Here is a 15,276-nt window from a genome sequence, read left to right on the forward strand (position 1 = left end):
ATATCTCGGAGAATGATAGATGTCTTAGCCAATACACGCTGGCCGGCGGGAGGCTCCCCCAGCTGGCTACATCTCTGCTCCTGGCTCGGCTTGGCAAAGCCCCAAGTAGAGAGCGGATGAGGAGGGCGCGAGCCACTTGAGCGGCAGGCCGCGCAGCCAGTAGGGCTGCCCAGCGAGCGGAACGCCTCCGACGAGGAACGAGTTCGGCGAAGGCGGAACGTCGCCTTTGACTGATAGCCTCTTTCGCCCAATGGCGGGCGGGGAGACCGGGAGCCTTCCTTGACCGACGTCCCGTTCGCCCAATGGAGCGCCAGGCAGCCGGGAGGTCATCCTCAGAGCGGCAAGCGGCCTCGCCAATGAGGGGACCCGGGGCCGGGCCGGAGCGGAGAAGCAGGAAGCGGCCGAGGAGGCGGAGGCCGCCCCGCAGTCGGGAGAGGGGCCTGGCGGGGAGCCTGAGGAGCCGCTGGGCGAGCTGCCCCTCTCCGAGACGGACACGACGCCGGGCCGCTCCAGGGAGCCGGAGCCGAGCAGGTAGGCCCGAAAGGCCTTCCCCTTTAAGGGGGTGGGGCCTCGCCAGGCCCCGCCCACCAGGCCTCGATTAAAGGGGTGGGGGCGCGGAGGGAGATTTATGGGGGGCACCTCAAAATGGGGGGGGCTTCTGCATTGAGGGTTGTCGTGGAGGAGTAATGGGGAGGAGGGTCTGGGAGGGGAGGGAGGAGTATCTCAGCATAAATGGATTGGGGGGGTCCTCAAAATCTGGGGGTGGGGGGCAAGGGGTCCCCCCCCAACCAATGTTGCTTCTCTGGGGGTTGCAAGTGGGGGGAGATACAGGACAGGCTGGTGGTTTTCATCCCTCAGTGGATATTAGCTGAAATAAACTGGGGGGTTCTGGTATTTGGGGGGGCATTTCAGTCCTGCTTTGAGGGGGTTTGGTGTGTAGAGGGGGTATGTGGAGGGGGGTTCCTCCTCCTCCCTCCTGCAAAATAGAGAGGAAAAGAGCAACCCCCCCCAATATGGGATGTTTTTTGGGGGGGTCCTCAAAATCTGGGGGTCCCCCCCACCAAGGTTGCTTCTCTGGGGGTTGCAAGTGGGGGGAGATACAGGACAGGCTGGTGGTTTTCATCCCTCAGTGGATATTAGCTCAAATAAACTGGGGGGTTCTGGTATTTAGGGGGGCATTTCAGTCCTTCTTTGAGGGGGTAGGAAATTGGGTGTGTGGAGGGGGGTTCCTCCTCCTCCCTCCTGCAAAATAGAGAGGAAAAGAGCAACCCACCAATATGGGATGTTTTTTTGGGGGGGGCTGAAGACTTCTAATGTGGGAAGGGGTTAACCCCCCCCCAACAAAGCCCTCTGGGGAGGACAGAAGGCAGAATAACATGGTGGTTCGCCTCCTTCAGTGCATCTCCGCGTAAATAGATCCTGGGGGGGGGGGGATAGGAGACCTCAAAATGGAGTGGTGCTGGTCCACTTCGGTCCTGTTTTGGAAGAGGAGGAAATGGGGAGGAGGGTGGTGTTTTCTTCTGTTTGCTACTCACGAAAACAAACTTGGAGTGGAAGGGTCCGTTTCAATTTTGCTTTGAGAGGTTTTTGGGGAGGGGAGGAGGAAGATGGGTGCTGTTCCCCCACCCCAATTCCAAAAATCTATGTATTTCAACAGAAACCTGGAACTGCAAGGAGTGGGGAGGGGCTCAGACTGGAGGAGATGGGGGACATCTGAGTTCTGCTTTGAGAGGAAAGGAAGATGGGGTGCTCCCTCCTGAAAAACCTGGGGGGTGGGGTGGGAGAGATCTCTAAATGGGATGGTGGGGCTGGGCATGAAAATGATATTGAGAGCAGCGTGGGGAGATTGGTGCTCCGCTTCACACTGGCGAGGTGAAATATAAAAAATCAGGGGGAGAAGGGAGTCCATCTCAATCCTCCTTTAAGAAGACAGGGACAATTTGAGGTTTTGGGGAGGGATGCTGCTTCTCCCCCCCCCCCAAAAAAAAAAATGCATATACAGCAGGCATGTCCAAAGTTCGTTTTGGGGGCCACCAGTCGGTTTAATCTGGCCCCTGTGACAGTTTATTTCCTGGGGTAAAATCTCAATAACTTCAACACTTAAAAAAGCTCAACAACTTTGGTCGGCCCTCACGGCCCTTCACTTCATCAAATCTGGCCCTCTTTGAAAAAAGTTTGGACACCACTGATATAGAGTATCTCAACATAAAAATGAAATGGGGGTTGTGGGGGGCAAAATAGGGAGAAGGATGCAGCTCAGTCCCGATTCGAAGGCGTAGTAAAGGAAAATGGAGGGGGGGCCTGGGTTTTCTCTCTCCCTGTATGTATTAAAGAAATTGGGGGGGGGGTGCATAGGTTAGTGATAGACCACACGCTTTGCATGCAGAAGGTCCCAGGATAAATAAACATTTTAGGGGAGCAGAGTAGACTTGAGAGAGGAATGCCAGATTTTAACTCCTTTAAATAAGTTAAACTGTTTTATTCCTTCTCTTCAACCCTTCCCCCCACAGCAAAAGTAGAAAACAACAACCCTGGGAGAGTAAAAGAGGGTGGAGAGCAACTTCCAGATCCCTTCTCTTCTCTGCCCCCCCCCCCCAAAAAAAATCACAGGAAAATTTTAATATTACCACACACAAATATATATAAAACATATAGTTTATTGAGAGGAGTGAACAACTTCATTCTCTCAAGATTGGGGGTTGGGTGAAAGTCAAACATTTCTTCCCAAGATACACAACAGTTGTAATGGCGTGTTTTTTGTTTTTTTGAGGGAGTGAGAGTTCCTTCTCCCAGGATTTCGTGGAGGTAGAAGAGAAGAAATCTCAAGAGGTTTGCCATCACCCCTTATTTAATTGTGTATCTCACCACCAGCCAATTGATACCTAAAACCTGAAAAATAAATCAACTCCTCGTGTAAATAAATATCGGGTTGTTGTTGTTTGCCTGTTTGCGGACAGTTTGTGTTTACAGGCTGTTGAGTATGCAGAACCCTCCCTCCAAACTGAAAATAAATCCTGGAGGAAATACAGGAGAATCTTCCCTAAATTGTGGTTTTGCGCTATGTCAGGGTGTGGGGGACCCGTGGCGCTCCAGGTGTTGTCAGTTCCCCCCAAATCCCAACAGCTAGTAGTCTGGCTATTTCAGCAACATCTGGTGGACTGGATATCTTCTCAAACTTCCCACTAGGTCTCTGAAATTGATGCCAATTTGGCCATCAATGTTTATGAGTTGCGTTGGACACCATTAATTCTGTGTCCCAAATTCCCAGCGGGTTCGCGTATGCTTTAAATGGGTGCCGGTAATTTCTGCGAACCGGCATTCCTGATCGGGGAATGGGTGCTGACATTCAGGAATTGAAATGCAAACCCAACAGCAATGAAAATGGCAGGGTGAAGGGGGCTGGGAACCAAAAACCCAAAAGACAGCAAGTCAGGAAGAAAGCAAGGCTCCTCCTTGAGATGCTAACTTTCTGCTTTCAGGGAATTTTTGCTATGTGACTTTCCATCGCATTTTGAAATTGTACAGTCAATGCCAGGCGTTGTCACGTGGTTCTCCTTGTTTTGTATCCTGGCCTTGTTTGTTTCATTGGCCCTGAGAGCAGGTGCTATCCAGATAACGTGGATTTTTAAAGCTTCACAGGTTCCCTTGTCTGTCTGCCCACTATGCTAATGTTGAGATCCTTGAAACGCAACACCAAGCCTGCCAATTTTTTATTTTATTTTCTGTATTCTCTCTTTTAAAATGCTCTTTTCCTGGCCTTCCTTTCCTTCCCCACTTGGGTGTCTCCGTGGAAGTTAGCAGATGGTCGAGGCTTAAGTCTCTTAAAGACAACTGGAATTTAATCGCGTGCCAGACTTCAGCTGACGGCCACAGCAGACGGGTTTTTAATCTGAAATATTAAAACGGTTCAGGTTGGGGGTGCAGGGGCAAAGGAGGGAATGGAAAAGGTGGGTTCTAGATTGAACCACCGGGATACAGATTTTGAGCCCTGGGCAGCAGAGTGCAAGACTGGGTTGTGTTGATTTGGGAGCTGTCCGATCTCAGCTGCCTCTTCCATCTCCCTTAGAGGTGTGGGGTTTGGTGGTTGGAAATAGGGGGTGGGAGTCTGCTTGCCCCAATGGCATCATATTAGGACCTCCTGATCCCTTTGTGGTCCCCATTACTTGGGTGCCTCCAAGGAGCCATGCATTCAGCGCAGTGATTTTGTGGAACTCCCTTTAGACAGGCCCTCCTCTACCCGGTGAACCTCCGGCACTAACATAAGACTTTTAAAAATTGTGGCAGGCTTTTTAACCGAACTCTGGTTCTTATAGTTTTAACTTGTTTTGGCTTCATTGCCATGAGCTTCCTGGAGACGACTGTATTCAAGCAGGATATAATTTGTCGAAATGAATAATAAACCATTGTCTAAATCAGGGTCCGTCTACCTTGTCGGACTACAACTCCCATCATGTCTGGGCCGCATAGTCAGGGATGATGGGAATGGTAGTCCCAACAACATCTGGGGACCACGGTTGAAGATCACTGATCTGAATAATCTCCAAGTGTGCCCTTCTGCACACCGTGGCTGCCTTCTGTACCGGGGGGGGGACTGCTTTTGTGCCCCTCCACTGGATGTTGTTGGGACTCCCAAATCCCATTAGCCCCATCAACCAGTATCTCCAGGGTGAAGGAAGTCCTGCCTGGAGATGCCACTGGGATTGAACTCATATTCTACATGCAAGGTGGTCGCTCTCCCACAAGGCTTCTCCTGAAGATGAAGCAAGATTCTAGTCCTCAGGGTTGTGAATGAATGGCCGGCTTTCAATTGTACTGTAGGAAGTTGCCTTACTGCAGACCTTTAGTCCTTCTAGCTCCTGCTGCCTACACTGGCTGGCAGTGCCTCTCCAGGGTTTCTGGCATGGATCTTGCCCAACAATGCCAGGGATTGAACGCGGGACGTTTTACCTGAGCTGAGGCCTTCATCTCAGGAGCTCGGCCTCAAATGCCCAGGAGCAGAAATGGGCACCCCAGGTTGTCTCCTGAGTTGCAGTGATCTTTAAAACAGCCTCCTCCCCTCCAAAAACTCCTCTCTACTCCCAAAATGCCAAGGGAGAGACTAAGATGACACGATGAATCCTAACAGGTTTTGTAGCTCTTTCCAGCCGATCCCCGTGCGCTGCAAAGCTCTTGCAGAATGGCTTTCCCCGCCTCTGACTCTGCCCCTTTTTGCAGCCAGGGCTGAGGTTGACATGCTGGCTTCCTTGCCAGGCCTCCGTCCCAGGCCTTGTTTGTTGTTTTTTGTCCATTCCCCAAGCCTCGCCTGGCGTGTTGCGTCTTGCTTTGCGAGCTGAGGAGATGAAAAAAGCTGGGCTCGTCCGTCCATCGCTGCCTCCTGGGCCGGGCGATCGGTGTTGGTTGTGTGTTTAAATCCTTTTTAAAAAGAGAGAGAGAGAGAAATCTATTTCCATCGTTGGCACGTTTACCCTTCCCTCTGGAATAAGCTTGGTGGGAGTGTACCTGCTTGGATTGCAGAAGGACTCAGGCTCAGTCCCCAAAGGCGTCTCCAGGCTGGGCTGGAAAAGACTCCCTGTTTGAAATCCTGGGGACGCACTGCCAGTCAGTGTAGACTATACTGGGCTAGGTCTGACTCAGTAAAAGGCAGCTTCGTGTGTCCCTGTTTAAACCAGTCCTTTGTTCAGAACCACGAGGGCTGGAATCTTTGGGGAAGGAGAGTAGCACAGTGATGGAGCATTGTTGGCCTTTCCTTGCAGAAGTTTCAGTCCCTGAAGGCATTTCCAAGGACGGCTGGGGAGAGACTTCCTGCCTGAAACCCTCAAGAGCTGCTGCCAGTCAGTGTAGACACCACTGAGCTAGATGGACCAATGGTCTGACGTGGTCTAAGGCAGCTGCCTGTGTGGTTTTATTGCACACATGTAGGTAAAGGTAAAGGGACCCCTGACCATTAGGTCCAGTTGTGGCCGACTCTGGGGTTGCAGCGCTCATCTCGCTTTATTGGCTGTGGGAGCTGGCGCGCAGCTTCCGGGTCATGTGGCCAGCATGACTAAGCCGCTTCTGGTGAACCAGAGCAGTGCACGGGAACGCCGTTTACCTTCCCGCTGGAGCGGTACCTATTTATCTACTTGCACTTTGACGTGCTTCTGAACTGCTAGATTGGCAGGAGCAAGGACCGAGCAAGGGGGGCTCATCCCGTTGCGGGGATTCGAACCACGACCTTCTGATCGGCAAGCCCTAGGCTCTGTGGTTTAACCCACAGCGCCACCCGCGTCCCGCACACGTGTAACTTGAGTGCAAACAACTGCAGCAACAGCAACGACAAAAGGGCATTAGGTCTCTGTCCATAAGGAGCTTACAGTCAGAATGAGCGAGGGGGGATTTTTATTGGTCTCATATAGGGGGTGAAGGAGGGAGGAAATTGGAGTCTCTGGGGAACCACCGTTCTCCTGTTCCTTGGGCCAGCTGCTACATACCCTCCATGCTCAGCACCAGAGCCCCACTGCGCACATGTGCCCCACGGGAGTTGGGGCCCATGCTGTGCAGCTGTTCCTAGCAGGTGGGGTGGGAAGCAACAGGCAGCGGAGGGTAGGCCACACAAAGCCTTCCCTTTCCCCAACTAACTCAAAAGGCCGAAAGGAAGCCTTATTAGAAGCTGCCTTCTGGATATATATTGCATTCTCTGCATTAGAGTAAGCCCCCCCCCCCTTTCATTCAGGAGAAGAATGGAAGCTAATTTGCGATGACAATGCTTCCTTTTGGGTGGGTAGTTGTCCCGCATTTAACCCAACAATGCCTGTATTTAAACCTAAAATCTTTAAGAGGAGGTCCGGCTATCGGAGGCGATGGCTTGGAAGAATACCCCTTTCCTTTCACAGCCCCTGATTTTTTAGATGCTGATTTTCCTTGATAGGTCTTTCGATATCCTGCTGGAATCTCAAATGGCTGGGCTTGGTGGGTTCTTTTCTGCATTAACACCCCCCCCCCGTAGCTTCTGAAAATGGAGGTGGCTAGGTTTGTTTCTCTGAGTGATTTTCTCTCTCACACACATACACACACACCACATGTGTGCACACACTCTTAACATTACTTTGATTTCCTTGGTTTATTGTTGTTGGGACAATAACCTGTGTCAGTTGCTTGCTATTAATCTGAACTTGTTCTGATTTTGCAGTGTGCTCAGAACATCCAAAAAGTGCATGTATTTGTGTGTGCATGAAGAGGTCACTGTGAATGATTGCAGCCTTTCTCAACCCTTGGGTCCCCAGATGTTGTTGAACTACAACTCCCATCACCCCTAGCTAGCAAGACCAGGGCTCACGGATGATGGGAGTTGTAGTCCAACAACATCCAGGGACCCACAGGTTGAGAACCGCTGGATTACAGGATTGCTCAGCCTTCCAAGGCAACTGGAAGAATTATCTAGCCCTGGCGCCCTCCAGATGTCTTGAACTACAACTCCCACCAGCCCCCTGCTGCCTGGGGCTGATGGGAGTTTTCGCCCCTAACATAGAGGCCCAGTGTGTGGCGTAATGGCTAGAGCCTAGGGAACTGGGAGAGACCAGGGTTCAAATACCCACTCGGCCCCAAAACTCACTGTGTGTAGCCTTGGACCAGTCATTAACTCTCAGCCCAACCTACCTCACAGGGTAGTTGTGGCGATCACTCGTGATCGAGTCAGATTGTCTTACATGAACACAGTTTTAGCCGTGTGTCCATAAGTGACTGTGGAGGCTAGTTCTGGATCCACACGTCCTTCCACAGTGAGGACATAGGTTTCCGGGCGGGAGTTGATCACAGTGAGCGTTTGCCAAATGTGCCTTTGTCTCAGCTCGTTTCACCCTTATGTCCTGAGTTCGTGCTTCTTCAAAGTCCATGACACATAGGATCGATCACCGCTGTGTGATCTTGTACTAATTGCAGGATAAACATATTTTTTAAAAAAATATGTTCTGCAGTGGGAATCGGGGCCCCCGGCTGCTTAATGATGAGTTAGCCTGGCTTTTTAATTTGCTGAATGATAACAGCGAGGTTTGAAGAGACATTAGTCTACTTCCAGTGCCTGGACTAGAGGTGCTTTCTGGAGATACTGAAGGAACTATAAAGGGGTTTTGAAACTGGGATAAAAGCCACCAGCCCTTGTTAAAAGAGAAGATGGCTGCTTTCATTCCCTTTTGCAGTAATGCACCAGGTAGTTTGGAACAGGTGCTCTGAGCTCAGGCTTCCAAGGTAGGTTAAAAATAATGAGAATAAAATGTTTCTTTGGCTATGTTAGAAGCAAGAGGAACAAGCAAGCGGTAGGTCCTCTGCATGGAAAAGACAGGAAAATGCTACTGGGTTGCAGAGAGAAGGCAGAACTGCTCAATGCCTTCTTTGCCGCTGTCTTTACCCAAAAGAAAGCAATGCCCAACGTGGTAAAAATAAAATAAACAATGCAAAGGAGGAGGAGCCCAAACTCATTTCTTTCTTTTTTTTTGATAGAGTTACAAGCTTGGTGGATCAGGGGGATGCTGTGGACGTACTATATCTTGATTCTAGTAAGGCTTTTTATGAAGACTGCCACAGTGTTCTGTCCTGGGCCCGTTGTTGTTCAATGATGTCTTTATAAATGACTTGGGCAAAGGAATTGAGTGGATGCTCATCCAATTTGCAGGTGACTCCAAACTGGGAGGGGTAGCTAATGCCGCAGAAGACAGAATCTGGATTCAAAATTACCTTCACAGATTGGAGAACTAGGCTAAAACTAGCAAAATGAATTTCAATAGTGACAAATGTTAGGTCCTGCACTTAGACAGAAATAACAGCTGCACAAATATAAGATGGGGGACAGCTAGCTTGCCAGTAGTACAAATACAAAAGTTTCCTTTGTGTGTGCATAGACTCACACACCACCATCCAGGAATTATCAGAATCTTAAGGATCCAGTCCAGCTATGAATATTATTTTCACAACAACCTTGTAGGTAGGTTAAGCTGAAGGAGAGTGACTGGCCTGAATTTCTTGGCCCTTGCCTGAGGCAGATTACTAACTTACTCTTTAAGGTTTTGAGGGGGGCAGAGTCAGACTTTGTGTACAAGTGTCCTAGTTTTATACAACTGTGTTCAAAACTATTAATATTACAGCAGCTGTGAAAGGTAGGGCAGCCCTGATTCTTCTCTCCCACCCCCCATTCCTCACAAGGGGGCTCACTGAATTATTTGGGGGGGGAAGGTGATGTAATATATATATATATATATATATATATGCTTTCGTAGATTTTCACGGGTACAGGAATGCAGGTTTTGGTGTCCTCGGGTGTCTTCCCGTGTAAAAGTTGGGGTGTCTAGGCGACGTTTCGACGAGGTCTCACTCGTCATCTTCAAGATGACGAGTGAGACCTCGTCGAAACGTCGCCTAGACACCCCAACTTTTACACGGGAAGACACCCGAGGACACCAAAACCTGCATATATATATATATATATATATATATACACACACATATATACACACACACACACACACACATTTTATTGGTTTTTTAACATATCAGTTCCAACAGTCAAATAACATAACTTTCATCTTATACAATGTTTTAGACTTCTGTCAACACCTCCGATGATTTTCCGTTCTTTAACTGATTCTGCATTTCTTGATTTCTCTATTACTCTTAATTAACGTTAACTAACAGTTCTTCTCATTGTCTTTCTTGCGATATTTAGAATAGCCCACCTTACAAAACTTCTTGCAAACCTACTAGCGTAATCTGTTCATCACAATTACTTTGCAAATAATTCATATGTTCACTCCAGTCTTCTAAGAATCTCTGGCCCCGCAGGTTTCGAATCCGATGTAATCTATGACTGTGCAAATGCTAGACTGGAATGCACGTATTTCACCTTTCTCAAAGGAAGTTTTCACCAGGCTGCCTCATTATCCTCTGCTGTGTTTGGGCAACCTTTCGTAAACCCGCCTTTATTTTGGTCCTGAGGTTCAGAGGGTCTGCAGCTGACTGCCACTGGCTCAGGCCCCCCAAACACACCTCTCCTGAGTGTTGCTGCTGTGTGCCCCTCCACACAGCCCCAGAGGCAAAACCAGGTGTGGCAGTGGGCCTTGGCCTAAAACTCTTCGTTTTCTTGGAGGCCCAGTCCTGGTGGGCAAAACCACCAAATGCTTCTGAATGCCTCTTGCTGCAAATCACAGGAGGGGAGATTTGCACTCGGGTCCTTTCGGGCTTCCTGCTGCAATATCCGGTTGACCACTGCGGGAACAGGATGCTGGCCTAGATGGGCCCCCTCTGGCCCAACCCAACAAGACTATTTGTGTAGAACCTCCAGGTCCAAAGGCAGTCTATCCTAGGTTCACTGGGGCATTTGGCCGCTGTGAAAACAGGGTTCTGGGCTAGAAAAGGCCCCCTTTGGCCGGATCCTGCAGCCAGGCTCTTCTGTTAACGCTAGTTGTTGACCAGGGTTTTAAGGGTGGCGGCTGTGATTGCTGCCCCCCCCCCAGTGAATTGTGCAGACCTGCAGGGCTTTTTCCTCCCTCCCCCATGCAAAGGTGGCTAAATCTATGCCAAATTTCTCGGCTTCCGGCCTGGCCGCATGGCGGGAGCCCTACCTGCTAGTTGCAGAGCGCGGCTGGCAGAGGAGGAGGAGAATGTGCCGAGGCAAAGGTAGGCCTGGCGCCTGCTCCCTCGCTCAGCTCCCATGGGAATTTGGTGCTTGTTTTGCTCGATCTCGCCCCCCCGCCAGCATCCCTCCCATCGCAGCTGTCCCTGTCGAGCCCTGACCTCATGAGCTCACGCTGGGAAGCCGAACCCAGCGGCCTGCCCCCTTGCGCTCCAGAAGCAGCCGCTGGCTCCCCTGTCCGTCGGTCGCCAGAAACCGGAGGCCCACGTCCACCCCCTTTCCCCCCCCTCTCCGTTCCTGCTTGATTCCTTTTCTCCCTCGGCTCCTCCGCCCCACTGCTCCGGGAAAACCTCCGTAAGGTTAGTGCTGCCTTTTTAACAGGTTCCTCCTGCTCTGCCACTTGACCAGAGAGGAACCACCCAACACGCCCTTTTTCTCTTCCCCCTCCCCACCGCCAATTCCCAGGTGGTCCTTGGGAGCTTCGCAGGGTGGGGAACGCCAAGCAGACCTTCCCATTACTCTCCCCCCCCAGCCTCCTGTGGGGCGGAGGAGTATCTGCCCCACATACTCCTTAGGGCCCTTCTTGCTCCCCCCCCCCCTATTGCAGCGAGAAGTTTTCCGTGCTTAACGTTGCCTGGCCCGGTGTTGTGTCCGTGCGCTTCTGAAACCTGAGTGTGCATTGGAAACTAGACCTAAATAGAGACCTCCTTCCAGCCGGCATCCTGTTTGAAACAGCGAGTGCAGGGCATTCAAAGCACACGGAAAGCACATTCCCCGCCCCCACTCTGCCCCCACCCCACCCCCAGTTCTGGGAGCGGAAGTTAATCCCTTGCAGATCTACAGTTCCCGGCACCCTTTGCAAACTGCAGTTCCCAGGCTTCTTTGGGCGAAGCCATGTGCTTCAAGTGACCTGTAAATGTGTGGCACAGCCAGGGACCACTCCCCTACACTTAAAAAACCCATAGGTGTGGCTGCAGGCAGGCAGGCAGGTCGTCCTCTGCTTCTTTCTAGAATCTGGTTTTTTGAGGTACAGTCATACCTTGGGTTACAGACGCTTTGGGTTGCGTGATTTCGGGTTGCGCACCATGCTGAACCTGGAAGTACTGGAACGGGTTACTTCCAGGTTTTGGCGTATGCGCAGAAGCGCCAACCCGCGCATCTGCAGACGGGGCGCTGTGGGTTGCGAACTTGTTTCCCTCACTGATCGCAACCCGAGCATCCACTGTACACTGTTACTAAACATGGGGGCTCCATTTTGCTATACTGCCTGCTGATAGGCCTGCTCTCGCCCCCAAATTCAGAGTTAATTCTTCTTTTTTTAAAGGGTGCCATTTTGAAAAGGAGCACTGTCCGGCGCTTAAGGTGTGTTCAGTGCTTTTGGGAAGGTAAGACTGATAACCCACAAGCTAGATGCTCAGAGATGGATATTTGGGGGCAATGATAAGGTCCAGGCCTCTCCCCAGGACTATATCATCAGAGAACTAGGGTGGTAGAGAACAAATGTTCACCCAAGTTTAAATTTCTCTTTTTAGACCCACACCTTGTACTGACATGCTTACTTTTCACCAAGGGTTTGCGAACAACCATTGGCTCATGAAGCGCCCCTCTTTACCTGGCGTCCTCAACGTGGCATAATCTCTAGGGATCTGTACCACATTACTTTATTTATTAATTCAGTTTCTATACCACCCTTCATCCTAGGATCACAGGGCAGTTTACAATAGAAAAACACAAAAATACATAGCGCAGTAACAAACAAAAACAATACACCCCCCTTCCTAGTTAAAAAGGCCATAGATTTTTTAAAAAATTAAATTTCTATACCATACTTTTCTGACGGTGCAGGATGCATGGCCTTTAGCTGTACTGAGTTGTGTGTTGTTGGTGGGACACAATTTATGTCTTTCTTTTGCGAGTGCTGGCTGGCAGCTCCAAGTTGGGGTATGTCAGAAAGGGATCTTGGAGGGGGAGATTTGTGACGTGCTGCTCTTTATAACTCATCTCCCTCTCGCTTCTCTCAAGGACCCCATCAAATCATATCCTGTGACGCTGGATATTCAAACGTTACCTTTAGCCCTGCATCATAGAATTGTTGGGTTGGGAGGGACAGAGAGGGCGCCATTATCATCAAGCAGTCTTCGTGTTTGTGTGAATCTTGAACCTACTTGCATTTTTTTTAATTTAATTTTTTTAATGACAGCATCAGGGTCAGCTAGGGTTGCCTCCTTTTATTTCCCCCTTCCTGGCAGAGTTACAGCTATGTAACAGAAATTCACCATGAGCGGCTTTTCCCAATGCAGAAGAGTTGCAAAGAGGGGTGAGCTTCACCTGTTGGATTGCCTCCCTAGGGATGCTCACATTCAGTGAGTGTGCCTGCATACCAAGGAGTTGACCGGCATACTCGTACAGTTATCCGCATGCAATGCTCTGTAAGTCGAAATAATTTTTTTTTAAAAAAATTGTCCAGTAGCACCTTAGAGACCAACTAAGTTTGTTCTGGGTACAGTCATACCTCTTGTTACGTTTGCTTCGTGATACGTTTTTTCAGGTTGCGTTCTGCGGCAACCCAGAAGTACCGGAAAGGGTTACTTCCGTGTTTCGCCACTTGCACATACGCACAAAATGACGTCATGCGCAGAAGCGACAAATCGTGACCCGTGTGTGCGCAGACATGGGTTGCGTTCCTTTCATATTGCGAACGGGGCTCCGGAACGGAGCCACTATATAATATTCACTATATATATTCGCAACCCCTATATAAGCTTCCGTGTGCATTGTAGCTGTGCACGCAGTAAGCGCATGCAAAGACTTGTCCCTGTGTTCGGTGTCATGTGTGAACAAACCTGTGTCACAGAGCTAGGGGGAGACTACCCTCATGCTCAATAAAACAGGTTGCCTGGAAGCGCCCCCCAAATCATCCCTGGCCTATTTCTCAGGCAGCAAAACATTTTGTTTAAAAGAAGGGCTTGCTTTAAAACCGTTTAGTCAGGCTGAAATAGCGGAGGGTGGCCAGGGAGCGGGAGGGCGGCCATCTTTTTCCCCCTTCAGCCTTCTTCCCCTCGACACTTTTAACAGCAGCCTGACTTGCTGCAATGTCACCAGGCGAAGAAGCCTTTCCTCCTCCATTTCTGCCCAGAGGAAGCTTCCCCTGCCATGCCGGCTGCAAGCCAACACGAGGGGAGAGGCTTCCTACTCCGGGGCCTGGTCTGGGCCTTGTCCTAGGCCTCCCGGTCCCTTTCATCGTGAGCCACGCTCCCCTGGCCTGGGACAACAGGAGACGTGGCCGTCCGCCTCTTGTGAAAGCGTTTCCCTCCCCGTCCTTCTCCCCCTCAGAAGCTGATCCCTTCGTGTCACGGAGTTATTGGCAAAGCAGCCGTTTCGGTTGGCCTCCATGACAGACGGGTCTGGGGGGCCCGGGAGGCCATTTCCCCAGTTCATGCCCAGGGAAAGCTTTGTCTGACAGAAAAATTTAGCCTCTATCTCCTCTCCCTTCAGAAGTAAAACATACGTGCAGGAAAATCTCTCTTGTCAGTCAGGAAAAGAAAAGGAAAAGCTGTTTCCCCACCACCACCTTTGCTCTCTCTTCAAAATAGCTGTTTCTTGAAATGACCCCTCAAATTGGAGAAAACTTTAAAATTTTTAAAAAGGGCTTCAACAAAAATGCCACCTCTCTGGCCTCCTGGCTTGAGAAAGATTTCCTCAGTGTCTTAGTCGCTGAAGCACGGAACAGAAGAGGTTTTTTTTTAAACAAATTAATATTTATTGGCTTGTTTATTCGCTGAAGCAATATCTCGGTCCCCACCAAAGCGTGAAGCAAAATAGGCTTTTGTGATTCATTTCTTTGTTGGCTTGCTTTTTTGCCGAGGCGCTGTCAGGTTGAGCAAACCCGTCTCCATCTTGAATTCCTGGCTTTTTTCTCTGAGGTTTCTGTCTGCGGTTTCTGTCACAACTGCATCTTGCTTCAATAACACATCTTCAGGCATGGGGGTGCCAAGGACTTGGGAGACGGGGGTTCAAACCCCCATTTGGCCATGGCCAAGCCGCCATCTCTACCTCCCAGGGTTGTTGTACGGTTTAAAAAAGGAGTGGGCAACTGTGTGCACCACCTCTGGAGGAAAGGTGGGATAGAAACGTACAGTGGCACCTCAGGTTACATACGCTTCAGGTTACACACTCCGCCAACCTAGATATAGTGCTTCAGGTTAAGAGCTTTGCTTCAGAATAAGAACAGAAATTGGGCTCCGGCGGCGCGCCGGCAGCAGGAGGCCCCATTAGCTGGTGCTTCAGGTTAAGAAAAGTTTCAGGTTAAGTACCAGCCCCTCAGGGCCTGCCCCATTCATTCCCTTTGAAAGCAAAATACTCTCCCTCTTGAAAGCCGAACAACTGTTCCGCCACCAGAGTTAATGATTTACCGTCAGCGCTGAGATCACTGCCTATTCTTCGCTCTTCAACAAGTTTTAACCAGCCATCATGCCATGTTTTGCCCCAAATAAGCCACATTTGGTAAGCCATAATAAGCAAACCGTATCTTCGTACCACGGTTTGTTTTGAATGACCATGGCACGCATTACGCCTGAGTTCTGCCTCTGAAACTTGCCCGCTTGTCCTTTTTAAAAAATGTGTGAGTCTTTCCACACGCCGAAAGGGTCATGTCCAAGCATGCAGCTTTTTCCTTT

The 15,276-nt window shown here is 50.0% G+C and overlaps 1 protein-coding gene across 2 annotated transcripts in view; it reads left to right on the top strand.

Moving 5' to 3' along the window:
- Nucleotides 1-175: 175 nt before the first annotated feature.
- The window catches only part of ZNF687 (zinc finger protein 687), a 43,339-nt gene continuing 28,238 nt past the window's right edge, over nucleotides 176-15,276 (top strand). The window contains exon 1 of one of the 2 annotated variants that reach the window (XM_083416438.1): nucleotides 176-531. In XM_083416438.1, coding sequence (XP_083272564.1) covers nucleotides 303-531 — 229 coding nt within the window. In that variant the 5' untranslated portion in view covers nucleotides 176-302. Of the gene's footprint in view, nucleotides 532-10,569; nucleotides 10,960-15,276 lie in introns of those variants that run through there. The other variant, XM_083416439.1, reaches the window with a different exon arrangement.

Source organism: Podarcis tiliguerta, assembly GCF_965153285.1.
Source record: "Podarcis tiliguerta genome assembly, chromosome: 16".
Taxonomy (NCBI): domain Eukaryota; kingdom Metazoa; phylum Chordata; class Lepidosauria; order Squamata; family Lacertidae; genus Podarcis; species Podarcis tiliguerta.